A 26,963-nucleotide genomic window follows, 5' to 3' on the forward strand; every position below is an offset into this window, starting at 1 on the left:
AACCTTTGGAAGATTGGAATGATATCTACAACTAGCAAGTATTCATGCAACTCCATGAATCTACCCTAATGCTATCGTATGATAGTTTCCAACTGTAACAAAGTGATGAGCCTACCGGAAAGTGCACTTGTCGCCCCAGCGTTGCTCCTTTGAAATTATTTATTTTTCAAAATTTACAGGGCAGCAGCCAATTATATAGGACACGTCATCAATCAACTATAATGCCACCTCAGCACTGGTCCCTTCTGATCTAAGTTTTATCCCGACACGCGTCTCACGCCCGCCGCGGACCACAGCTCCACATTTCCCCTCCCTCGCCTCTATATATGCCCTCCCATGCCTCTTCGGAAGCCTTCGGAAAAGCTCTCCGTCTCGTCCACACTTCCTCTCTTCCGTGCTCGGCTCCTATTCGACGAAATCTCTATGAGAGACCGGAAAGCATCATCTGCCGCGGCGGCGCCGTATAGCCCGCCGTGGCGATACTCCAAGCTCTCCAACTTCCTCCGCGATCCTATTAACCAATCCAATAGTGAGGACGACCTCCCCACCCCCACCTCCGCCACCGCCAGCCCCACCTACTTCTCCGAACGCAACCCCACCAGCGCCGCCAGCTCCCCGTATGCTCTCTCCCCCTGGAACCCCGCGGCCTCCCCCTTTGCGAAGTCCCCGTGGACCCATCTCGTCCAGCCCTCCGACGACCCCCACTCCGCCGGCCTCCTCGACTCCCTCGTCCGCGAGGAGGGTCACGTGTACTCCCTTGCCACCGCCGGCGACCTCCTCTACACCGGCTCCGACAGCAAGAACATCCGTATCTGGAAGGGCCGCCGCGAGTTCGGTGGCTTCAAGTCCAGCAGCGGCCTCGTCAAGGCCATCGTCATATCCGGCGACAAGATCTTCACTGGCCACCAGGACGGCAAGATCCGCATCTGGAAAATTTCCCCCCAAAGCCCCGCCGTCCACAAGCGCATCGGCACCCTTCCGAGTCTCAAAGACTTCCTCAAAAGCTCCATCAACCCCTCTAACTACGTTGAGGTCCGGCGGCACTGGAATGCCGTCTGGCTGCGCCATTTCGACGCGGTTTCTTGCCTCGCCCTCGACGAGGACGCGGGTCTCCTCTACTCCGGCTCCTGGGATAAAACCCTAAAAGTCTGGAGAATTTCCGACTCCAAGTGCTTGGAATCGATCAACGCCCACGAGGACGCCATCAATGCGGTGGCGGCGGCGGGGTTCGACAGGCTGGTGTTCACCGGTTCCGCCGACGGGACGGTGAAGGTGTGGCGCCGGGAGTGGGTAAATAGGGGCGGCGCCACCCGGCACGTGGCGGTGCAGACGCTGCTCCGGCGGGAGAGCGCCATGACGGCACTGGCGGTTGTGCCGGCAGCGGGGGGGACCGTGTACTGCGGGTCGTCGGACGGGCTGGTGAACTTCTGGGAGAACCGCGGCGCCGGCCGGCCGCCTGCTCACTGTGGGGTGCTCCGCGGGCACAAGATGGCGGTGCTGTGCCTCGCGGCCGCCGGGAGCTTGGTGGTGAGCGGGTCGGCGGACAAGACGCTGTGCGTGTGGCGAAGGGAGAAGAGCGGGGACCATACAAAGCTCGCGATATTGGCCGGCCACGCGGCGCCCGTCAAGTGTGTGGCCATCGAGGAGGACCAGAGCGGTGGGCCCGCGGGCCCGCGCTGGGTGGTGTACAGTGGGAGCCTGGACAAGTCCGTCAAGTTGTGGCGGGTGCCGGAGCGAGCATCCGAGTTGGTCGTGCGGACGCCGCAGCACGTGCGGGTCCGACCCGAGGCGGAGCTTCGGCGCTCGCCCCCGCACGTGCGAGGGCAGAGCGGGACGTACCGGCGGAGCAACGGCACTGGCGGGGCCGGGAAGGGCTACTCTTCGCCGGTGTTCTCGGAGTTGAAAGAGAGGAGGGCCAGCGTGCGGGCTGCCTCTTGAACACGTGCGGGATGTTGATGCCCTCTATGTGGTAGAGGAAAGATTTAAGAAAGATGTATATACCAGCCGGAGATGCTTTGTTTTTGATGTACAGAATAGCAGAGATTGGGTTGATGTTAGAAAGGTGTGGATAAAAACAATGATAGAGAAATGTCTTGATGCGTGTACCCAATAGTAGAGATTTGTATACATGGTTAAGCGTTTTGATGGATTTGAGATTTGAGTTTGTATCATGCTACTGCAAGCAAAATTTTGATTTACACCGCCCTCTCTTTACTTTTTCATGATTGTGTAGGATGTACACCCCCCTTCTCTTTACTTTTTAGTGATTGAGCAGGATGTACTAGTTATATAAATTATAAAAAAAATTTGTCTACAATTTTTTTTTACTGAGTTTTCTGTTTACTTTCTCTAATGTGGATTGGAACGTGGGAAAAAAAAGAAAATAATGGGAGAAATTGAGTTTCTCTTTATCTGGTTAAAAAAAAAAAAGAGAGAAGAGAAATGCGAATAAATCACTTCTATCTTGTTATTTTTTTCTCCTCTACAAATGGATGGTTTGGGGAAAAGCAAAACGGATGTTTAAATAATTTGTGTCTTCTTCATCACAAAATTAGATAGTTTAGATAAATTTTTTTTCTTTTCTAACCATAGTTTTTATTAGCACACAGTTTGGGATTGCTCCTATTCTATTAAAATATATATACATATATATTTTTCTTTTCTCCTCTCTTTCTTTCTCTTCTACCTTTTTTTTTTTTTGTTTTATCCAAGCAGATGTGCTATAGGAAATGCATCCAATGTTAGTATCGCTATTATTGGCAAATTTTTATGGAGAGGGCATGTATCCATTTAACTCTTTTTTATTAAACACATATTAATATATATATATATTTTTAAAATTGAAGGTATGGACTACATGTGCCATAGTTTTGTATTTTTTTCTATTTTAACTAAACAAATCAAACATATCTAGGCATGGTCACCTAGCACATTAATTTGCTCTATTAAATTAGTGATAATATGCTTCTAGCAAAGTTTGTTTGTGGCATGAGCCATGTTTTTTTTTTTTTTTTTATTCATTGGTATCGCTCATGCGCAGTCTATCGTGCATTGATAAAAATATTAAATTGATGTAGAAAACTATTTTAAATTGGTTATTTTTACTTACTTCATTGGTTCTGCGCATCGAGTCTATTTGATCTATACGATTATTTTAACTCAGCAATATTTGCCTATTTTGTTGGCTCTCTATATTAAAGTGCCGATATATTAGTGAGATACCACAGATAAAGACGCTTATGATCTTCTCCTGTTCGCGGTTCTTCTCAGGTCCCCGGTGTCCGTCCGCGTGATGGCGAGCAGCGATTGATGAACGACTCGAACCTCTCGATTCCTTCGATACCAATCCGCCGTGATGTTCATTGCGGAGGCACTGCGATCGAAGGTAGCGGCTCAGCTACGGCCATGGCTGCAAGAAGAACCAGATATGGAGCTCGAACTAGGGTTTCTACGATCTTATGGGAGAGCCAAGAACCTCTCCTTGGATCCCTCGGCACTCAATTCTTTGATGGACGACTCTGTGTCTCTAGAATTCAAAAGTTTTAAGGTTGGGGAAGTCCATATTCGGGTTTCTCCATGGTCGAGCCCTTCCCTCGTTCTTCAAATGCGAGGTGTCGATGTAACCCTAGCTTCAAGGTTTGTTTTGAATCTTTTATACCGTTTCTTGGCTTTTTTAAAATATTTTTTGGCTGTAATTTGCGTTAGTTATGCGTTTTGAGAAGTTAATGGTTGGTATGCCCATGGTTTCTAGGGAAACTGTAAGCAAGAAGCGTTCGAGTTCAAGAGATTTAGCTGCAAGAGAGAGGAAGAAGGCAATTGCTTTGGTCGATCCTCAGGTATTTTAGTGGCTTTAAATTTCTTGATGCGAGTTCTTTCGAATCTATTGATGATGTTTTGAGCCTGGTGCCACTGCCTTGCTATCTTTGAACCGGTAAACCCACTGTTGCTGAAATTTAGATAATAGGAATTAAATTTTTTCGAATGCAATGATATATCAAGGATTGGTGTGGCTAGAGCCCGTTCATGAAGTAAGATGGAAGCCCAATAGAGCAACTGAATGTGTTTGCATAGCCATGAACTTAGCAAAAACAAATATAAAAGGGAAGCAAAGATTAATTAAAGAGTACCAGATAAATTCTGATTAGAAGGGCAAACCAGCAGTCCCACAAGCAAACAAACAAAAAAAAGAAGAAAACTCTAGCGTGGAATGGTTCAAAGAAATTCACATTTGCATGCTAGCTCATGCCACGACCGAATGTCCAATAGCGTTGACATTCAAGAAACCCTGGAAACAAGTAACACAGGTAGTAGCTTGCAAGAGCTTGTTCCCAATGTGGTTGTCTGGATAGGATTGAGTTAAACATAGCCGACTTTGAGTTGGCTGGGCACAAGTTTGCTTAATTCAGGTTGGACCTGGCAACAATTTTGCACCAAACTAGGCACTGGTCTTTGTCTAGGATAAATTTCTGCTCAATTTTGGATCTGATTGACCAGGTCCAAACAACTCAGATCTGAATCCTTCTTCTTTCTGTTGTTTTAGCTGCCATTTTTTGAATAGTGTACCACCACTGTGTAGCAAAAAGAAGCAGAAAATATGCAAATTTCTAGTTGCCTTAGTAGCTGAGAAAATTCTATATAGGGTACTACACTTGCTCTGGACTCTTTGGAAACCTGAACCTGCTTCCACTTTCTAAGTTTTTCCCTTTTTCCCTATCTATTTTTCGGATTTAAAGTCCCACTTCCTCATATCTGTACTTGATTCCACTTCTGCACTTGTTCCCATTTTAGGTAATTAAGGTCGTTCCTATATATTCAGGATAAAAAACTTATCTAACCTTGTAGCACAATATGTTGCTTAACTATGATTTGGTACTACTAAATAAGTAGCGACATGGGCCATTGCTGATACCTACCATGTTATTCTCGAACAGTCTAATATGATATGGACTATCTAGTTATATTATTGCTTTGGCTGGATGAATAATTAAATATAGACTGAAATGATAATCATGTTAACATGCTAATTACATCTCCATAAATCACAGCCAATTAAGGCTGCAAATGGGTCGGGTTGACCCGTGATCTGACCCGATCCGACTTGATTGGACCCGATCCGACCCGACCTGATTGGACCCGATCCGAGCTGTTTTAAAGGATCCGTGGGGCTGGGCCGAGTTCTAAAATTCGACCTGTTTCATTTTCGGAGCCGGGTCTGGGTTTTCTGAATTTGGATCCAACCCGGCCCAACCTGACTCGACTCGAACCCGCTAAACTATTTGGGCCCGTGGGCTGCAGGGGTGTAGGCCCAGCCGCCTAGCTAATGCTTAAGGCCCAGCCCATAATCTTAACTCTCTGTTTGTAACTGCTGTTCTGAAGTTGACATGGAGTAGAAATGTAGAATAATATAATGATATCGAGCTTCGTGGTGGTCTCAAACTGTGGGGTTACATTTTTTCATGAAGGTAGGCGGGTTAGGTAAGAGATTGGTGCTCGTTAGGAGTATGAATGCTTTTATTGATTACATTTAGCTGGCATAAAATCAGAAGAAAAGAAAAAAATATGTATGGAAGAATTTATTTTTTTAAAAGGAAAAGGAAGCAACAGACGCAACAACATGTAGTGGAATTGGTGTTGTAGATTAAATCAACTTTAAAAAAAAATAGCAAATGCCATTGATACCGAAAACAGGTAGAGGTGCATAAGTTTATTCTGCCTATCTGGCAATGGGGACCCAACCTTTTAGTATCATTAGGTCGAGGATTTGTTTAGTGTTAGGTTTAGTGGTTGTAGGGCTTTTGCAGGCAGCTTGAGCCTCGTGAGCCTTTGTTCTATGCAACTTGCTGCTTTAGTTTAATGAACTAATAGTGGGCCAATAAATAGCTAATAATATCTAAACTTGGTTTATACCTAAACTCAGTCATGCCAGCTTGTGCTAATAATATCTTAAGCATGTTCTGCATTTTAAATATGATAAACATTAACCCATTTTAAGCAAAATAAATATTTATTTGTTATCTTTATACATATTTCTATATCTCTATCAATCTTATTTTAAGAAAGTGAAATTTTTTTAGATACAGTTATTTGCAGTGCAAGCAAAGCCATTAGAGTATTGGTTTTTATCCCTGAACTGGACCCGACCCGGACCCCAATTTTTTAGATTGGGACCGGGTTATGCATGGATCCAACCCGACCCAAATGACTCATTAGGTCAAAAATTGTAGCTGTGGACCTGACCCGACCTGATCCGATCTTTTATTGGGTTGGGTCTGGGTCCAACATTTGGATCCGAACAAGGAACTGGGTTGGGTGACCCGGTCCGACCCAACCCATTGGCACCCCTACAGTCAATGCACTGACATACTTAAGTCAAAAGGTTAATTAGAAAACGAACAAGGAAAACATGCTCAATCCAATCAAGAGACAGGTTGGAAAATGGATGGCTTGAACAAAAGTTAAGTATGCGTACCACTCTTGGTGACATCACCATTGTGTGCATTGCACCATCACACACAAAAAATATTGGATTGCCTAAATAGAGTCCATGGAGGACACCTACTGTATGAAACAAAATTTTTAACTGAAGGGAACTCTTTTCAGTTTGTTCTAGTGAGAAGGTCAGAAGGCTAACTTATAAGACATGAAGAGGATGATAAATCTCATGGTTAAACATGATTTTGGGGCAATATGATCTGAAGAAGGCTTAAATGTAAGAAGACAAGGGCAATGATAATGATGCTTATAATACATGTCTAACATGCATTCTATGCATCATGGTTTGTCCTGTTGTCATGTTCATTTACTTGTTGTGCTCAGACATTTTTTTTCACATGTAGAATGAGTGTTCATATGTGAATCTGCAGGAAAGAATACATGAGGTATCTAATATATGCAGTCATAGCATGATAATTTTATTTCAACCTCTATGAACATACTGTTAGCTCAGACACTGTAGGATATGCTTCTTATCATTTTCAGGGTGCTTCCATGCATGAAATGATCGAAGGACTTCTGTATAGGTCTTCTTCAGGAAATATAGCAATGCCTTTGTCTGGTGTTTTATTAAGTTGTTGTCAGGTACAACTCCAAGACATCCAATTAAAGTTGCAATTTATGAATGCATATCATGCTTGTGTGTTGAAGATGAATGATATTTGTTTGGAACCTGAGCTTCTTGAGTACAGTTCTTTCTTAAGAGGAATATTACACTCATTACTTCTGCCTAGAAAGGAGAGAATTTTAACTATTAGTTGCAATAGTCTGGAGTTCAGGTTGAAGGATAATGATTACACAAACTGCATCACATCTTTGATGGGTCTGTCAACATGCGTCAGATTAAAAGGTTCTCAACCACTGGGATTTGGCGTTCAAATAGCACATGCAGACATCAAATTTTCATCAGACAGCATTCCTCTCCTTTTGGTAATGTCATATGTATTATCTTCCAAAGAATGCGATGGTGTTAGGAACGGTCAGGAGCTCTGGAAGATAGCTGGACAAAAACTCGGTTGTTTGACTCTTCATAGAACTTTTTTGCAAAGAATAGTTCACATTGTTGTGCTATGGTCACGATATGTTTGTGCCTATGAGTTACTGCTATCATTGGTTGGATATTCTGCTAACATGACATTAAAAGAAAATGTTGCTAGGGTGTCCAACAATAGCAAATGTTTGAATCATGTTAAACATCAGTGGAAACTAATTAATGAACTAGAGGAGAAACTTCCTGCAGAGGCTGTGGGACGTGCACGACAGATAGCACGTCACAGATTATCATCGTGCTCATCATCCACTGATTTGAAAACATCAACCAGTCTTGTAACCACTTCATTGTTAAGAATTCTTGCACTCGTTTCACTTCTTTGGAGATTTATTTGCTTCATGTATCAGCTAGCTGCAGATTTATTTTTTAATTTGTGCATCCCTTGTATGCACCGAAGAATCAGTAGATCGTCTGCACTTATTCTCGGTGGTGTTTCTCAAGATTCTGGTTTGCAGTTTCAAATGACTCTCAGTTTAGGAGAACTCTACATCACGCTTTCTTCTGCAACTTCTGATCATGATCCTATTAGTGGAAAAGTTGAGCATGAAGCAAAGCTTCATCATGTAAACCTGCCTTCACTTTGTCTAATAATGAAGTGCTTGTGCTTTAACTATACAGTCAACAGCATTACAAAATCATTATTTAGTGTTCTTGGCGAACTGAGGTTACATCTGTCTTATGTTTCAAGGGCTTCATTTATGGATAATGACCCAGGAATTAAGCAAAGCTTATCTTTTAAAGCACCTAAAGTTCGTTCTGGCATTGAATCTAAGATAATCATGTGGAGTGACCCTGTTCGGGCATATGATCCATCAGAACGAGATGCTATTGATTCTCCAATTTCTGCTGATAATGCTTCAATCTTTGTCTTGGAAAATAATATTGCAAACTTGTGGTCAAAGTGGAAGAAAGTTAGTCAGATATATGCAGAGATAAATTTTCAGCATACTGATCAGCCATTTGTTCTTTGTGAGCTTCAAAACTTCCTTATAGATCCATATCTTGATAGTGGAGATTATGGACTTCATAAATGCACATTGACACTTGGAAAAATGAACCTTGATTTGGATTATTCATCTATAAAGTTTTCTTCTCTGTTGCTTGGGCAACTGCAACATTGTCGTCATTGGGCTACTACTATTGGGAGAATGCAGAGTCCGTCATCTTCGTCAATTGTACATGAGGAGAAACCTGAAATCAGTATGGAGGATAGGATAAGATCATACACCAGTAAGCTGAAGATTCTGTTAATTAATATGATTCCAGTCAGGAACATCCAAATTGGAGCAGTCATTGGTGGACCATCTATTCGAATTTTTCTACAAGATCAGCTGTTGCATGATACTGAACAATACAAGAGTCCTATAGTTGCTCAGGAAAAGAACAATTATTGTTTTGTGTTTGATCTCGCAAATATTGAATTTGCTGTGTTGCCTGCTTCTAAAGCTGTTTTAGCTGCACTGACTGAAGAGTCAAGTTTCAATGAGGTGGATGCTGAGTATATTTGGTTTAAGGAACCCCGCACGTTAGACATTTTGGAAGCACATGCCAGTGAAAGATATGTTGCTCGAGGGAGGATTGCGCTTGATGCTTGTTTGAGAATCATCGGCCTAGCTGTATCCATTGACAATTTAGAAGTACATCAGAAATCTCATGTTGTTGGACCTATGTCAATAACAATACATTCCTCAATCTGCAGGTAGAGTCTAATGTACTCCTGCTCTCTCTTGTCCCTATTTATTGAATTTCACTGTCAATTCATTTCTCAACCTAAACTTTTGCGTCACTTTTTTAGTATATTTATTTGTTTTACTGATTTTGTGTCTAAGTGCAGGATACATGTAAGCAACCTAATGCAACGTTTTTGATAGTTTCTGTCAGGATATTGGGATATTTGATGTCAAAGATTGCTGAACCGGTACCAGTAGGTGTAGTTGGCCACCGGACCGGTTTGGTACCGGTTCAAGCCGGTACGAACCGGTACCATTAGTTCGGCTTGATTTACGCATTCAAAAGCCTAAAAAAAAAATTGGAACCGGCACAGACCGGTTCGGGTCGGTACTATCCGATACTATTTTTTAACGCCTAACCGGACCGGTCAGAGATTGGACAAGTTCGGTACGGGCTTTCTTGTTTGATGTTCTTAGTAGGGTCATATTTTTGAACTAAATTATGCTTTGTCTGGATAATATTGTTTGTGCATGAGAGAGAGATGCGGAACATTTGACCAAGAAAGCTTAGGATTTATTAATATCCAAGTCAAAGGACTCAAAAGGATTCCCGAAATCTCTATAGTTGACCCTAAAGGCATCTGAGGACCCGAATGTAGCTACAATATCATGTTAATTTTTATGATATGCTCAAAATGGAATTCAAAACCTTGAACGTCAACCAAGACATTTAATGCCTAATCATCAGGCATTTTAGACTTTCATTCTGCATAGCTTAAGACCTGCTCCTTCCATGGAATTTCACATGTTTGTTTGGCGGCATTTATTTTATTAAGATAATATATTCAATTGGTTGGTTTGGAGGTTATTCATTACAAAATTATGAACTTATCCTTTTCCAAAGTTTAAATTTTTATGTTCGATGGTTAGGACCAAGGTATGCAGTACCGACTGTACCGACGTACCGGTGGGCATCGGTACCGGTACGGTACCGAACCAAACCGAGCCGAACCAGTACTGTACCGATGGGGCTAAAAGCCAAAAAAAAAAATGGAGCCGGTACGTACTAGTCAATTCGGGCCGGTATCGGTTCGGTACGGGCCGGTACCGGTCGGTACGGGCCGGTACGCGTCGGTACGGGCCGGTACGGTACGGTTCGGTACCGAAATATGTAGCTGTACCGTACCGGTAGGATCTGGTACCGGCCCGTACCGGCCGGTACGGTAGACCATGGTTAGGACTGTTCATGTGTTTTCTTGTTAAAAATAGAAGGTTTGGCGATGGAAAAAATGTGAGATGATAAGGAGAGAAAACATGAACTTGGAAATTCTATATAGAGCGAAATTATCAATTTCATGATATTAGAGCTTTTATGAAACTTTTTGCGCAACCAAACAAACTATTATAAAATCATAACTCAAAAAATATAAATTTCAATGCATACTTAATGCTACCATATCAATTTTAGACATTTTTTTTCTATCATTTACTGCACTTGCCTATGGTTGGGATGAGACTCTTTGTGAATTTAGTTTTCTGTTTGCATCATGGTATGCCGTATCGGCCTGAACTAGGTGGTATAGGGCGTATTGTACCATACTGGTTCGGTACCGGTATTCGGTATAGGTGGCGTACCGATACTCAGTATGCCAAAAAAATTTCATACCATACCGTACCGACACTGTGCTAGCGTGGCACCGGTACGGTGTTCGGTACCGAGACGACGAACCTTGGTTTGTATATATGTGTAGGGCCGAGGGTCATATGCTCAAGTGTATGTGGCCATGTTCTCCCATTCCCTAATTGTCTTATTTTGATAATATTAAATTTTATCTTCATGCTTGCCGGTTGATTTGCAATTTTGTAATATTTGAGATTCTTTTGCAGAGATTATCTTCGTTCATTATCTGGAGAAGTAGATGTTCTATCAATTAGTCTGAGTGGAATTACTACTGATGTTGCAGTTTATTTATATGCGGATGAACTTTTGATTTTTCTCCAGGTAATGATATTTTTATCTATCTTTTTGGTTAGAACAAACTTTATTGGGATTTGAATATTAATTGGAAGTTGATGAGCACAAACTTGAACGGACAGTTGTTTTTTCCTCTTTGTTATGCGGTCTTACTTTGGAATATATATTATCCTTTCTATTCCTCCTTGTTCAATAATTTTGGCTCCCTTTCCCAATGGGAAAGTACCAGAATTCCTAAATCACATTTCATATAAAAGATTTTCTGAAATACCCGATAGATGTTCATGTGTTTCAAGCAAGGTTTGAAATCATGACTGTACTGTACGTCTTGACCTTATACTGCATACTGTATCAACCTGTCTTGACATGGGTGTATTGTCTGATTTGGCAAACTCATCAAAAGCAATACCAATATTGAATGTTTGGCAGCCCAGCTAATGCTCGTTCTGTTGTATGCTGTTGTTGTTATTCCTGGTCGTAAGGTGTTGTCCAAGCTGGGTGCCCTAAGAAAGGTTGTCATTGGCAGCCAGTAAGGTGCCTTGACAGTTCACCAAGGTGCTTAGTCAAGGTTCTGTCTCATAGACTATAATGTTCAGGCCATTTGGAGCTTAGAGAGTTACCACATGGGGAATGGATTTTGTTTTAAAAAAATCTTATTATTTTCCTTAATAGTAGACGTCTATGAAGTCAAATTTACTAAATTTGGTCTAATGGTGCAAGAACATAGTCTCGAAGTAATTGAGTGTGATAATAACTTTGTAATATGTGATTGTTATGAAAATAACTGTGGCTTTTAAAATATCATTCATTTGTTTTTTCATTTTCTCTTTTCTTCTTGAGCTATATAGCATTTGTCTTTTTGTTATGTGGGTAGTTGACTTGGACTTTGCCAAGTTATATTAACTAATGCTAAATTAACATCAGAGTAAAAGGATGACGCAGGGCGATCTTAATTGCAGTAGGTGTTGCCACATGTACATTGTTCTGCTTCAAGTTTTAATTCTAATTTCTATTCTTAAAACTTAAAATTTTTTGTAATTCTTGATGAATCAGACCTCACTTACCTGTCCATAATATCTTTGAACAATATGCAAATTAGATTGCTTGAACAATTTGGGAAATGATAAGGTGATTAGGACCACAGGAGAATGATGAGGTTAGCAAAACCTGCTAAAGCACTTAATTGTTACCCTACATCAAGGCTTTCACTTTATCAATCTTAAGCTGGAAAATTAATAATAATATGCCGGCATGCTGATTGTTATAGCATCAAACAAGTTAGTCTTGTTGGCAAAAACAGACACAACTGCAATATTATGATCTAGTGTAATTTGATACACATCAGGGTGGTTCATCTCTTCACCATGCTATGCATTCGTGTAAGTAGGTCTGTTTCCTAAATAGCTTGTATCATATAACTTTGTTTATTTGTATATACTGCCTGTATTCACGTCTCTTCTTCTTTCAGGTTTTTAAAGCTATGTTTTCGGCATCATCTGGTTTTAGCAATTTCGACTCTGCCAGTCTTTGTTATCCTCGAGAATTCTTCAGTAAATTAATGACTTTAGCCAAGAAATATGATGATCTACAATTGACAAAATCTAAAGCTACTGATGAAAATATGATTATTAAAAATACACAAATTTTAGTTGATGCTGCACTCGAATCTGAGTCAGTGGACATCATTTTGAATGATTCACGAAATAAACATTTGAGTTCTATGAATGCCAATACGGCTTCCAGCAGTGCTATGGACAATGTCAACGTACCATCTACATGCAAGGAGATAATGATGACGAATATGATTCAATTCCTTAGTTTTGGTATTGGAGTGTTTGTTCAAAAATCTTTTATGCAGATCTCATGCAGTGGAAGTTTTGCAGAAATGCTGATTAATTTTTCGAAAATTCAGTCAGTTGTTTTCAACCATCAAAGTTCTGTGGAAGTTGGCACTGATATATTGCAGCTTAAGACCCAGCTTGATCAATCTTTAAAAAAATTACATCAATTCTCTCTTTGTAACTGCGTATTTAGTTTACAAGTTGGTTCTCATGGTGGTGCCTTACCGAGTTCATATGAAGTGGAAAGACACTTTCTGAATGCTGGAGAACCTGAGACCCACTCATGTGGTCCTAATCATAATGTGGAAGCAGGTCGATTGCTTGTGACAGATAATCCTGGGTCCTCATCTGGTTGCTGGATTTTTATGGAGATTGAATTTGGTGAGATTTTAATGGCTGAATGTTGTATGAAGACCCTGCTAACTGCAACACATCAACCAAGTATGCTAAAAACTTCAATTTTCTTTTGTGAGGACCTCCAGACAATCAGCTGCAAACTCCAGGTAATAATGGCTTGAAGATAAACTGTTAATGTTTCAAATACATTTGCCGCATATTTTTCCTTTAAAAACAATAATGATTTTTCATATTATTTTTGGACATGTTCAGCCATTCTATCATCCATATTCTCTTTTCTTTAATAAATAGACTGCTCTTTGTCTTGCTTCCACGGGCATCTGAAGAATATTTTATTTTTCTAATACTGCTTATCAGAGTCAGTCTTGTTTCAGTGCTTCATGTACTTTGCTGCAAATTTGGCATTAAACACACATTTTCCTTCTTTATTGTTTTCTGAAAAAATACATGGATTCAAATTGCTTGCTTCTTATGCAGTGTTAATATTGTGGACAGGGTGGTTTAATCTTTCTTGAAACGTCAACACTGGCTATGTTCATTGAGTGTTATAGACTATATTGTCTGCTGGCCATGCAATGTTTTTCATGGGTGTGCAATGTATCTGGAAGATCATCTGAAAAAGGAGGCATCCTGACACTTTCCAGTGAACATATTGTTAGATCAACCAACTGTTCCAATGAGGAGCACGACATAGGCACTGTGTCCTCGGCTTCAAATTCGGAAAAGAGGAAGATGTTTGAACATAACTTTGTCAAGGCACTTAGTGTTGACTTGTCTCAGTTTTCTCTTGCTCTTGTTGTTATGGATGGATCAGGTAAATAATTGCAATTTCTTATATTTTACTAACCCTACTTATAATATGCTGATGTTTTTTTTTTTTGGTTCACTTCTTTTGTAGATGAAATTCAGGAGCTAATTCTAGAAGCTGATATGAGCCTACAGCTTATGAGCTCTGGGAAAAATCTCTTTTTTGATTTAAATCGTTTGGCAATCTTTAGTCAGCATGTTCATAGAAATATGCTCAATCAAACAAGAGAATCGCTTGTGCCCCATTTTTGCTCCAATACAGCAGTTGCTTTGTCATCTCATAGTAGATCTGGTGAAAATATTCTTGCTTCTCAAGTTTCAAGAAGCATGCCTGCTGGCCTTGGTGATGCACATTCTGCAAATCTTCCAGCTCCTGGGCAGGAAATTTTGGTGGAGACATCTGGATTTTCTCCTTTATACCATGGCAATTACATCTTAAAGCATCTGGCTGCTTCTATTAAGATCGAGAAGATGGTTTTGAGGAATGAACTGGGCTTTGGGCTAGTGCAGAGTGATTGGTTCGGGAAGGGTTCCATTTCTGGTTTTGATTTGACAATAGCAATATCTGAAATTCAGGTCAACAATGGTCCCCCCCTTTTGTCTTTCTGAGTATCTCTTTAATTGAATGTTTTGGTAATCTCTTTAGAGGACTGCAGAGATATGGTTTACTTCTGCTGGTTTGGGTGACACTTAAATTAGAACAATTTGCTTAATATGATAATGTTGTCACATCTACATCATGAGCAAAGTTTAGCCCTTTTTTCTTTTCTTTGACTTGCATTACATATTTCATTTTGCTAATTAGGCCACTTTTACATTTTTAAGGGGCAACTTTTGAAAGGACATGTGAAATAGATATAATTCTGCAAGCGATTCTAAGCAATGCAAGCTTATGGTTATAAATTTTGTAGATGAATCCTTATTTCCTCATTTTTGGTAAGGGGTTTTAGTGTTCTTTTTTGTTTTTTTAATTTGATTCTTATCGCAGCACTGAGTGAGCTTGTAACAGTGCAGTATGATGTCTTCTTCAAGTATATATTTCATAAAGCATATCTAAATACTTTTATTCACAGATGCTTTTGGCTTTGTATGCACCTTTATGTGGGATATTCACTGCAAAGGCCAGCCAGAACTTGGCGCGGAATTTTGCCTATAGGAATCAAGGATGGACCACTGATACAGATAATAAGATTACTGATGGTATTTATGTTTGTCACTTTCTTCACAGAACATGTCCATATCTACATAAGTTATCATGAATTTGAACAAAGTTCTGTTCTTTAAATAGGAGCAATTGTGGCAATCTGGGATCTTCACCAACATATGTACTTTGCAGTTGAAGACAGAGAGAAAAAATATCGTTTAGTTGGTGCACTGCATTACTCTCTTGTTGGAGAACGGGCTCTCTTTAGGGTATGTAATTGGTTTTCTCCCCCAAGTCTCATTTTGCATATACTTCTGAAATATCTGAAATAATGATCACTAACTGGTAACTGGTGTAGGTAATATATCTTATGGAGAATGGAATGAAACTGTTATGATAAATTTTCATAAAAATGAATTTACATTATATAACAGGCTTTTTTTGGCGTGAGTAAATTTCTTTGTATGTTTTCAGCTTTTTTAATTTCTATATTTTGATTTTGTTATTCATGGTAAAACAGAGACCTGCAAAATTGTATTTACTCTATTTTCATACCATTATCTTATTATTAGAAAAGAGACAGATTCTTATATTTTTTTAGTGACGAGATGATGTAACCCTGTTGTAACTGCTTTATTTTGCATCTGGTTTTTAAGGTAATTTGTGATGCCACTCAGTTTATGATATATGGGTACGGTACCGAACCAAACCGAGCCGAACCGGTACTGTACAGATGGGGCTAAAAGCCAAAAAAAAATTGGAGCCAGTACGGACTGGTCGGTTCGGGCCGGTATCGGTTCGGTATGGGCCGATACGGTTTGGTACCGAAATATGTAGCTGTACCGTACCGGTAGGATCCGGTACCGGTATGGGACTATGACAACACTTTGTGCCTTTGTGGTCCCTCATTCCCCTTTTGCTGCTTTATTTTGATTGACAATAAACATATGTTTTTGATAAGTTGGTCTCAAAATCTAACTAGAGGGCATGTTCTAGCATTATTGGGCATTTGGAGTGCATGATGGAGCACCATTGATCCTGTTGAGCTGCTAATTTTAGAGAAATACCAGACAAAGGCCTTTGTTTGGCTTTGGAAGTTGAGAAGGCATGCACTTAAATCAAGGTCGCCCCTTCTAATAGTTAGGAGAAAGGGTAAGGCCAGCTAATTGGGAGTGGAGCACTCCTCTCCTAAAACATAGGATAGAAGGGTCATCCACTATTTTGGAGTGCACCCTCTCTCTCCTGACCTTATTAGCAGAAATGGGCCAACTTTTAAGTAAGCATGCCTTCCTGCTTATGTGTGCCCCCTCCTAATAACATTATGAGATGTTGACAGCCTATGAAGGGGGTCTTTTCTGAAAAAAGAAGGGCTGGTCCTTAAGTGAAAAAATAAAATCTCTTTCCTTCACACTCTTTCTCCCCGTTCCTTCGCTTCTCTCTCATCTCTCCACACAAGCTAGGCCCTAGGGTGTGGAGAAACTCCAGAGGCCTTTCCCCATGGGAAAGCAAGCTAAGTGGTGACTCAGCATGCATAGATAGTCAAGACTATGCTTTGACATCTTCAGGCTTGCAGTTGTGAGAGGAAGCTTGAATAACATAAATCGAACTAATGCAATTAGGTAACACTTTGAAGGTTTGACCCTTGCATCTTGTCCCTTGAGAAAGTCTTTTGCTGCATTTCTTGATCTCAGGGTTTGTGATAGTCTCTTCTGCACTATATACTGCCTTTCATCAGATATCACATAATCATGCCTTCTCAGGAATCAGAATGTAGTCAAGAATTCTTTAGATGCTTGACTTGTTTACGAACTTTCTTAGTTACATATGGTTCAAACTTCAAAGGGTTTTGAATCTTTTGATAGTTGAGGGAATCAGACCTTTTTTTGATTACACGGAGGTTTGAAGCCACAAAATATTTTGCTTCATCTTATGTGGTGATACCTCAGACTACTGACTTGCAAGTTACCAGCAGAAAATTTGTTTTCCTTGTTTAAATATACACTAAGATGTAGTCAAACATTTAATGTGGGTCATACGTTGAACCCGAACAAAATACTTCAACCATAAGTACCACCACATAATTTGCACCCTTTACTATTCAACATCACATCAGTAAGGGGACAGCTTCAAGACCATAAAGTACACCATATTAGAAGGTGTGATAATGAACCAATTCAGTGGTCGGCAAATGCAGCAAAAGAGAAGATATGGCAAAGTAGTTTTGATCAGCTTCCTTGTTATAATACTATGCGGTAAAGATTTTGAGCAATTGATCATAAATGCCTATACGCCTTCTCCTACCTAACAAAGAAAAGTAACTTGTTGGGATATTGAAATATAATTCTCCTTCCAGAATATCTATTAGACATTGGGTGCAGTTAGAATTTTAAACATGAAAGGATTTACCATGTGCACCTTTATCATTTGGAATTTTGTGCTTTTTTTCTAACTGTTATTTACCCATATTAGGAAGTCACAGTAGGGCAATAATGCTACGATTGTTGTAGTGATAAGCATAGTTGTTACTGGTGGATTTCTTATAGCTTTATACTCAGAATCTGAAAATTTAGATGCTGTTTCTTCTGTAAACCTTAGTACTATAATTGAAACATTTCTCAATTGGCCTGTTTTTAGGTGAGGTTCCATAAGACATGGAGAAAAAGAGTATCATGGATTTCCTTGGAATCATTGTACGCCACGAACGAAGAAGGTAAACCACTGTGCCTGAACTATAGTCCAGGATCAGGCTTTGTCGAAATATCTAGCAGCAATGGTAAAAGGTGTGCCCTTTGGCAAACCATCCCATATGAACCTGAGAGTTATGAGGATGATGTCGATGATGATTACATGAGATCTTGCAAAATAGCTTCTGGAAATGCTTTCTATCTAGTGAACCAGAAGAATGACTGTGCTGTTGCTTTTGTCGATGGCCTTCCGGAGTTTGTTAAGAAGCCGGGGAATCCATTCAAGGCAAAGGTGCTCAATGATTTTTCTCCAGCGAATGATGTTGGGAGGTTGCATATTTCTAATTCCTTCTCTGGCGACGTTAGTGGAACAAATGTTCAAGGAGAGTCATCTTGTATGGAAGGAGAGAGATCAAAACTTGATGCAAATCTCCCATCTGTAATTATTACCATTGATAAGGTTGTCTTGACCATCGTTCATGAAGTTTCAGATGCAAATGACAAGCTTCCACTCTATAAAGGCAGCATGAATGATATTCATGTCACCGGACAGATATTACCATCCAAATTCAGAATCATAAGCTCATTCCAGATTGCTGTTAACTACTTTGATGCGCAAAAAAACCTCTGGTTAGCACTCAAATTTAGCATTAGCATGTCTTCTATTTTCATTATCTGTTTGTCTTCCTGTTTCAAATTTCGCATCACAAACTAGACCTTCTTTCTTATACTTATAACTATTTTAAAATATGCAGGAGGGAAATTATTTCTCCTGTTGATTCATCTCTGTTCTTCCGTTCTAGATTCACACATCAGGTTTTAGTTAACAAGTATCAAAAAGTGCCTGTTTATTTTTATTTTGGGGTGAAGCAGGTGAGGAGGTTTATATTCTTGATTTGCCTTTCATCTAGTTTTAAGTTAAATGTGTTATGTTATCAAGGTCAATGCAAACAATTTCTCATGACTTTTTGGCAGGTGGATATATCTCTAACTGAGCTCTCATTGGATGTACTTCTTTATTTGGTTGGGAAATTAAATATAGCTGGTCCTTATGCTGTGAGAAGGTCGATGATATTTACAAATTGCTGCAAGGTTATTGATCTTCCTAAGATTCCTATTGCTGTAGCCTGTAGATGATAATTTTAATTCCATGTAATAAAAAATAAATAAATCCTATATATGGCACATACACATCCTCCATGTCACACACATACAAATATACCTTCTACAGTAACAGCTAGGTAACTGGCTGCTCAAGCATTTGAATGCCTTTTTTAAATAATGCTGGACAATATGATGACAGAAATGTATCCCAAGATAATCTCTCTGAATTCATGCAACGGGGATCTTCTGTGAAAGAGGATGTGTAAATGCAAAAGGGCTTACAAGAAAGCTTAATAGGTGGATGAAACTGCGTGCGATAAGTGAGCTGGTTAGATCTGCTGTCACCGAATGCAAGTAAATTGGAAAAGGCCACCTCAAGGCTAAATACTTGTGGGTGACAAATAGCAAAGTAGTACCACAAGGGAAAGGAGAAAAGAGCCCCCATCAGGGAGAGACCAGACTAGCTACAAGGAAGGGCTGGTGTAGGCTCTCAAGTTCAACAGAAATAGGGAATTGTTAGGCATTTTCTTTGTCAGGACTTCAAATAGGACCACCTGGACATTGTCTTATCCTGTGACAGAAGATAAGTTCTGTTGTGATAACAGATCGAACTGGTCAGACTAGGGAGTGGTTTTGGTATTGACTGGACCTAAGCTAGAGTTTAGATGGGATGGAACAAGGCTACTTGTCGTGAAGTTTTAATGCTGCAGAAAGGTCAGTTGGGTCTTGATAGAAAGGCAATAGTGCTACAAGGAAAAATAAATAAAGTAGTGGAAGACAAAAAGCAAAAGAGAGAAATATAGATAATTAGAGGTAGTGTTGTCAAAAGTGCTGCCTAGGAATCTAGGTGGTCTGCCTAGGCGCTTAGAGAGGCTAGATCGCCTAGGTAGTGACCGACTAGGTGCTGTTACATTAAAAGATACATACACTCCATTTTTTTGCTTGTACTTTCTTTCTTAAGTTTATTTTCATTGTTGCAACTAAAATATACTTTTTTAGCTGAACTAGAAGTGAGACTACTATAATTTATAATTTGTTTCCACTCTGATCATTGCTTCCTGCATCACTCCTAACCCAACAGCTTTCTCATTGATCGATGTTAGGTTAACTAAGCAGCCCTCTACCAGTTGTCATCTACCCATTTGCCTATGCACCATATGTTAGATTTTCTGATCAAGTTCAGCAGCCTTCCAGTAGGCTGTCGACGATTGTCGCTAGTCCAAAGACCCTAGAAGATTTTGTTTTAATTTTTTTAATACTTAGTATTTTCCTTTTCCTCTTCACTTCTCATCTTACTCTTCCTCTTTCCCTTCTCATTTGGAAGTTTTTTTCTACTATTCTTCCTCTTTTCTGTCCCTTTTCATCCATATTTTTGTCAAATCCATCTTTTCTCTATTTTTCTATTCCTTCTCATTTGGAATTTTTTTCTCCTCTTCTTCCTCTTTCTTAATGTGATTATGAGATTTCAATTATTAGCTATAAGCTTTAGGTTTTGTTCTTGGTAAGACTTGTCAAATTTTCATCTTTTCAGATTTAACTTTTAATAATGTGATTTTGTTATCACTTGTTACACCCACATTTGACTTGGCTGATTAACATGTGATGAAATCTTTCCATTGTTTTGATTAATCTTAACTCCTATTATGCTGTAATGGTGAATTTGATTTTTTATATGTATTATTTGAAAGAAAAATGAGGTTGATAGTGTTATTGTTGTCTTTTTATATATTATTTGTCCTTTTAAAAGATGGACTGCCTAGGCACCATAAAAATGAGGTCAATAGTGTTATTGTTGGCCTTTTATATATTATTTGCCCTTTTAAAAGATGAACTGCCTGGTCACCTAGGCGTTGCCTAGGCAGTCAGGCTCCATGCCGACTAGGAGCTGCCTTGCCACCTTGACGACCTTGATTAGAGAGGAACCGTCTTAGGCATGATGAAAGAACCACTCTTTTTGTGGTCTTGTGGTCATCTCATCGCTCACTCTGAAGTAAAAAGAGAGAAGTCTCTTATTGAAGTTTTGTAGCCATACACAATTTTTTATTTCTATTTTATTTTTTTATCCTTGTAGTGGAGAGGGTGTTGGTGGTGCAATTTGATGGATTCTAGAAAACCCCTTGAAGAAACACAAAATAGGCAACAATTTTTCTAAAGTTAGATATCAATATCTGTGCAAAATCTATACAGAGTCACATACCGTACTATAAATAAAAATGACAATCTTGAAATCAGGGAATATTCCCTCTTGATTCCATCTATTTTTATCTTAAAATCAGATTTATCTTAAAATCAGGGGATATCTTAAAATCAGAGTCACAGAATACTTCTCCGATTTATCTTAAAAAATTTGTTCATTGCCCCACTAACTTTAATGTACCCTCTCTCCTTTTCAAATCGAATCGGCCCCCCTTCATAAAACTCTCAAATAGATTGGATTCTATATATTTCTCTAATTCGTCTCCCAATTAAACCTTTTGATTCAACTCCTAAAGCAATTGCACTCTATCACTTGCTCTTTTTTCTCTCTTCCATCAAACATGCGTTGCATGTGCTCTATTGCTAGTAAACTCTAATAAAACATTCCTTGACGCATTCCTTGATGCTAAACAATAACTAAAACTGAACTAGGCTTTAAATATGCCTTCATAACATGATATTAATTTGTGCAAAACATCCATAGTTTGGACGTTCTTCCAACAGCAAATGTACAACTTGGAAGCATGACAATCTCTATCAGTAGTATTCGTGCAGAAGTTCCCTGCAAAAGTTCAAAGGAGGGAAGTTCCTATTGGTAATATGTATAAATTACTAGAAAAGTGGAAATAAATTTTAAAAAGAAAAAACAATAAATATTTGAAATGATACACACACACACACACATATATATATATGTCTGGACCTATTTTTGCTGTAACATGACATGTTAACTAGTAAAGAAATCATTTTCCCTATATTTTATGAAATGACATTGTCCAATCATCATTGCAAACTTGCTGAGCAATTCAAGTCAATGCAATAAGCAGCTACAGCAAATTGAAAAGAATCAATAAAAAAGCTGGGAATAAACATTTAGTTGAAAGCTAGTAAAATTTGTGACTCTCAGATTCTAGATAAGCCAAGAAGTTACAGTACCACTAAGAGAGAAGGTGAGTTGAAACCTACTTATTAGACCCACTTAATATAGTCTCGTGTAGTTATGTCCAAAGTGATCGCGCAAACGCAACCCACCTGGTTTTCCTAGGCCTAAGCAGGCTTCATGAACTACCAACATGCTATTGATTTGCATAAAACTCCTTGGCAACTTGCTGTACACAGGCTAATTGATGGTCCGCCTAGTTTAGGTGGCCTAGGCAGGTTGCATGAGCACTCACTAGATAGTTGAGCTGCATATAGGGCCTGCCTAAATATCCAAGCCCTGGATGGGGCAGGTGCACCCACTTAGGCCTGAGATGGTGCATTTTAGAATACTAGTACGTAACATGCAATAAAGTGAATTGTTTGGTGAATACCTCCTAGGCATTGCATAGTATTTAACGAACAAATGCATTAAAGAATCTGGAAACTTACTTTTTTCGCATATAGCTGATGTTAATTATTCTTAGCTCTGGTGATAATTTAATTTGAATTGCATGATGCAAATGATCTTGGGATGCTTCAAGACAAATCATTTTATTTGCTGCAGCTACAAAATCATTCTGGATTGAGCCTTCTTTGTCATTATGCTGATAATCAAGATGCAATAATTGCTGGAAAGCAATCAGCTTCCATTTTCTTGAGGTATTTACATGCTAATAGTTGAATTGTTGTATGTGTTGAATGATTTGCATTCTTCATAGTTGACTGATCTACAAATTGTTTTTTCACAAATACTAGTTGAAGCATGATTTAATTGTGGTCTAAAACAATTGTAGGAATTTGTTAGGGAGTTGAGGTTTCTTAGCAACTATGCATATTTGAAATGTGATTCATTTGCTAAAAATGGACAAAGATTTTTCAAAAAAATTATACTTATAGAGTGACATCGTTAGTTTGATTGGTTATCTTAGTTATCTATATGTTGCTAATTTCTACATAATTTTATTAAATGTAATACGTGATACAGTTAGTGCTGTATCCTGGTTTTTCTTTCATGCTTGTGATATTTTCATTCAAATTTGTGCCTGGAGTAGTGCTTTACTTCTTAGAGTAATAAGGGAACAGTTTAGTGCATTCAAATGTCACCATAGGCGACATGCCAACAATTTTATCAAATTGGAGGCCGAGAATGCAACTTACTGTTATGAACTTATTGTTGAAGTTAAATTATGAACTTGTGCATGCTTCACATTGGACAATGAAACAAATTTAAATTATTGAAACTTGATATATGGAAATATTTTGTCTCATCAATGTGACAGTGATATAGAATGAAAGCAAAAGAGCAAATAAACTTGTTATTAGTAGTAATCGGGTAAAGTGGAAAGTTTCCTGTACTTTTGTGGCCTTGTACGAAAATGTTATCCATGTGTAAGCAAAGCATTGATGCTGTCATGGGGATATATTTTGCCACATTTATCATGGCTGAACTTATGAATAAGTTCTGGTAACCATGACTCAAAATTTGCATGTTCTTGGCTAGGTCATAGCATCGTATGACTCTGGTTCTTTATGTGTCCCTTTAGGAGCTCTTCCTGTTGCTGACTTTTTGATAAGTTTTCTTAGGCTTTGATCTAGTTTTTTCAAACACACCTCATCGTATGACTCTGATTCCATCTAGTTTTTAGTTCGTTTTGGTTGTAGCTATTGTCTACTCCTATACTGCATATGTAATTTTAGCCATAATTTTTGCCATGTACTCAGGCATGCATCTTTAGCTGATCAGTCTTCTGAAAGTAAATACTCAGTGTCAGTATCTCTCACTAAAAAAGGGGTTTTTTCAACCTACCCGATTCAAATTTCAGTTGCAGCTTCTTCTATCTTTGCATGGAGAACCCGTGCTGTATCCTTTAAAGGTAATTGTTGCATTCTCACGTTCTTTGTATTTTTTAGTATTTCATTGTTATGCCACTGGATTTTGATGGTGAAGTTACAGATGATATTATCTTTTTTCTTGTTTGTCTTTCGGTTTAATTGAAGTGTGTTAATTTCCTGTTGCAGTTTCCTCGAAAAGAAAAGAAATATGGTTTTAAATTTCATGTTTTTCTGCAAGCAAAATCTTATGTTCTCATTCGAAAACAGACCCCAATTTTTTTCTTTCAAAGAAAAAGATCTTTTCTCTGGCATGTAAAGGGATAGGAAACCTATTTGTAAGAGCACTTTGAAAAAGATGAAGGACGAAACAGACCAAACTTCTATCCTGCAATAAAGAAAAAACCTCTACTTGCTCAATTTTATGCAAGCTTGCCACCTGGAAAAATTAGATAAAGGATTGATGGGATGCAATAATAAGTGATCTTTTTGGAGGGGAATTGTTCTGGTGAAATCAGTCTTTTATAACCTGCTAGTCTACTATTTCTCAATTTTTAATACCCTAATTGCAAATCTAATCAAATCTTCATAGTTCTCCAAGATAATTTTTTATCAAATAGAGGTAAATGACTAGGGTCAATAAGGGATTCATCTATTAGGCCTTAATGAGATTTGTTTATCTAGTCCGCAAGAAGTTCCTGGGTTAAGAATCTTGGGAGATACTAGTGGAGTTATTGCATGGTTAGTAGTGTTGGAGGTTGAATTATTTACAAAGAAGTCCTTGTAGATTATTAATCAAAAGTAGATATTAAAGAGAGAATTGTTGTCAGTGGAAAGGTGACATTAACTGTTGCTGGGATCTGAAATGATGTTTTTTGAGAGCTTGGAAGTTATATGATTGAAATGACCTTTAGAGTAGGGGGATGAGAAAATATGTATATTTCCTAAATTAATTGGTGCTGTAAGATGTTTTTCATACATTGCTTCCAAGTTTATTTGCTTTTCTGTGCACTTTTGTTAGTATTGAACAGGCATGGAACCAGTACCATGTCTTGTCCAGTTCAAACCAATTCAGCATTCTCCCAACCTGAAAACATCCCTTCCCTGAGAACAAATAGGAAGGTCATCCCATATTTTGGTTACCTATACCTCAGATATAGGTATCATATTGCTTACTTAGCAGTATTCTCTTCTTTTCATTCAAATTTGTAGACTTTTCTTAACAAGCTCTGTCCATCTGTCATCAAGTGACCATGTAATTTGGCTATGAGAACCGTAGAATTCATGCAATGAAAATTTTCTTCTATATCTAGTTTTGTCTCTTATTATTGTTCTCTGCTACCTTCAGCAGATTCAAGAAATTTCCCTGGGCCATTTATTGTTGCTGAGGTGCTCAAAGCAACTGAGGTATGCAGCATACGTAGCTTTGGCCATATTGGAAATTTATTGAATATATTATACTTCGTAGTATAAAGGAAATCATTTTCAGGAAGGGCTATTGCTTGTCGTTTCTCCTTTATTGAGAATACACAACAAAAGTGAATTTTCATTGGAATTGCGTATTCGGCGGCCACAAGAAGCAGCAGGGGAATCTGCTTCTGTTCTGCTAAGGAGTGGTGACACAATTGATGATTCTATGGCAATATTTGATGCAATCGATATGTCTGGTGGCTCAAAAAGAGCATTGATGTCTCTAAGTCTTGGTGAGTGAACTCAGACTTTGTTCTCTTCTGTTATTGAGTTTGTTTCCTTATTAATTACTATAGCAGTAGCTCTGGAATTGGGCAAGGCTTTTGGGTTTGACAATGAGGGAAGTGGCTAATTCTTGTGTTTATAGTAAAATCAAGCTTAGATTCCTCTCTTTAACACCTTGATTTTTTTTTCTCACCTTTCCTGTTTGTTTGCTCCATTAAAAGTATGAGGTCTTTTCTAGCCAGGGTAATTTTAAACTGCAGTGTTGGGAGGATGCTACTATTTGGCCAACAGACTAGGTGGTAACTTGATGGGCTTTGCAAAATACATCTGGCTTCATAGCCTAAGGCTAATTTGGATATCTGGATCAGAAGGATTAACTCAGTTCATCTTTTATTTTTTATTTTTACTACTTGGGTCTGTCTAAAAGCAATATTATGTATTTGGTTTGAGTTTATCTGGTCTTGAATTCTAAAGGTTTATTTGTTTTCTGTAATGAGGTTTTGGTTTCTGGGTTAAGGAAAGTTTGTTTGCCTTCCTGCATAAATTTAGTCAAGTTAATATTAATTGAGTCTGGCTAGCATGACATCTTTTGGTCAATATTAACATTTTTTTAGTAATTTTTTTACTAATTGGGTGTTTAGAAAAGATGTATGTTGTTTAGGTTAAGAAGTCAACTAGTCCTGGATTGGAAAGGTTGATTTGGTTTCAGCTTTTGGTTTCTGGATCAGTGGTAATTGGTTTTTGTTCCTCTGTAAGGCTTATCAAGTCGATATTAATTGGGCTTGGCTAATTGATTTTTTGTTTGGTACTGGGTTAGGAAAGGTAGGTTGGAAAGGTGGGTTGGTTTGATTTAATTAATTGGTGGACTTGAAGGTTGATTAAACTTGGGTTGAAATAATTGACTGGTCTAAATGTTTGTGTCAAGCTGAATTTATTTAAGGGTTTTTTGAGTTTTGTTCTGGGTGACAATTAATTTTGATTGGACTCTTTCATCAAGGTTAATTATGTTGTGTTTTTTTCCGTATGGATGGAGGAACTTGAGCTGTAGGGGCTGTCTACAATTCTAGATCCTTGGGCATTGTAACAGTGATATGCATAAATATTTGGTTTCCATGTTACCATCTTCAGTACTCATATAAGCATAGCTTAACTACCTCCACTATGCTGAAATCCTATTCCAAGCATCTTTAAGCTTC

The 26,963-nt window shown here is 38.7% G+C and overlaps 2 protein-coding genes across 9 annotated transcripts in view; both read left to right on the forward strand.

The window, feature by feature from the left end:
• The first annotated feature begins 294 nt into the window (after positions 1-294).
• Positions 295-2,198, forward strand: LOC103709167 (protein JINGUBANG). The gene has a single exon (XM_039114344.3). The coding sequence runs from the start codon at positions 337-339 to the stop codon at positions 1,936-1,938; it is 1,602 nt and encodes a 533-aa protein (XP_038970272.1). The 5' UTR covers positions 295-336; the 3' UTR covers positions 1,939-2,198.
• A 1,017-nt stretch (positions 2,199-3,215) lies between these two features.
• Positions 3,216-26,963, forward strand: part of LOC103709193 (vacuolar protein sorting-associated protein, putative (DUF1162)) — a 45,992-nt gene continuing 22,244 nt past the window's right edge. For 3 of the 8 annotated variants that reach the window (XR_005506444.2, XR_015976878.1, XM_039114341.2), the window contains exons 1-16: positions 3,221-3,636; positions 3,752-3,836; positions 6,979-9,242; positions 11,101-11,215; positions 12,657-13,532; positions 13,882-14,200; positions 14,285-14,769; positions 15,267-15,393; positions 15,482-15,606; positions 17,972-18,651; positions 18,777-18,894; positions 18,997-19,113; positions 22,808-22,902; positions 23,965-24,116; positions 25,421-25,479; positions 25,562-25,775. Coding sequence is in view for 4 of the 8 variants with exons in the window: in XM_039114341.2 (XP_038970269.1) it covers positions 3,356-3,636; positions 3,752-3,836; positions 6,979-9,242; positions 11,101-11,215; positions 12,657-13,532; positions 13,882-14,200; positions 14,285-14,769; positions 15,267-15,393; positions 15,482-15,606; positions 17,972-18,651; positions 18,777-18,894; positions 18,997-19,113; positions 22,808-22,902; positions 23,965-24,116; positions 25,421-25,479; positions 25,562-25,775 (6,112 nt within the window). In the remaining 4 variants the exon portion in view is untranslated. Of the gene's footprint in view, positions 3,637-3,751; positions 3,837-6,955; positions 9,243-11,100; positions 11,216-12,656; positions 13,533-13,881; positions 14,201-14,284; positions 14,770-15,266; positions 15,394-15,481; positions 15,607-17,971; positions 18,652-18,776; positions 18,895-18,996; positions 19,114-22,807; positions 22,903-23,964; positions 24,117-25,420; positions 25,480-25,561; positions 25,776-26,963 lie in introns of those variants that run through there. The other 5 variants (XR_015976879.1, XR_015976880.1, XM_039114342.2 and 2 more) reach the window with 3 other exon arrangements.

The sequence above is a fragment of the Phoenix dactylifera genome, chromosome 1, assembly GCF_051530095.1.
Source record: "Phoenix dactylifera cultivar Ajwa chromosome 1, Ajwa_hap1_PhDact_Kaust_v1.1, whole genome shotgun sequence".
NCBI lineage: Eukaryota > Viridiplantae > Streptophyta > Magnoliopsida > Arecales > Arecaceae > Phoenix > Phoenix dactylifera.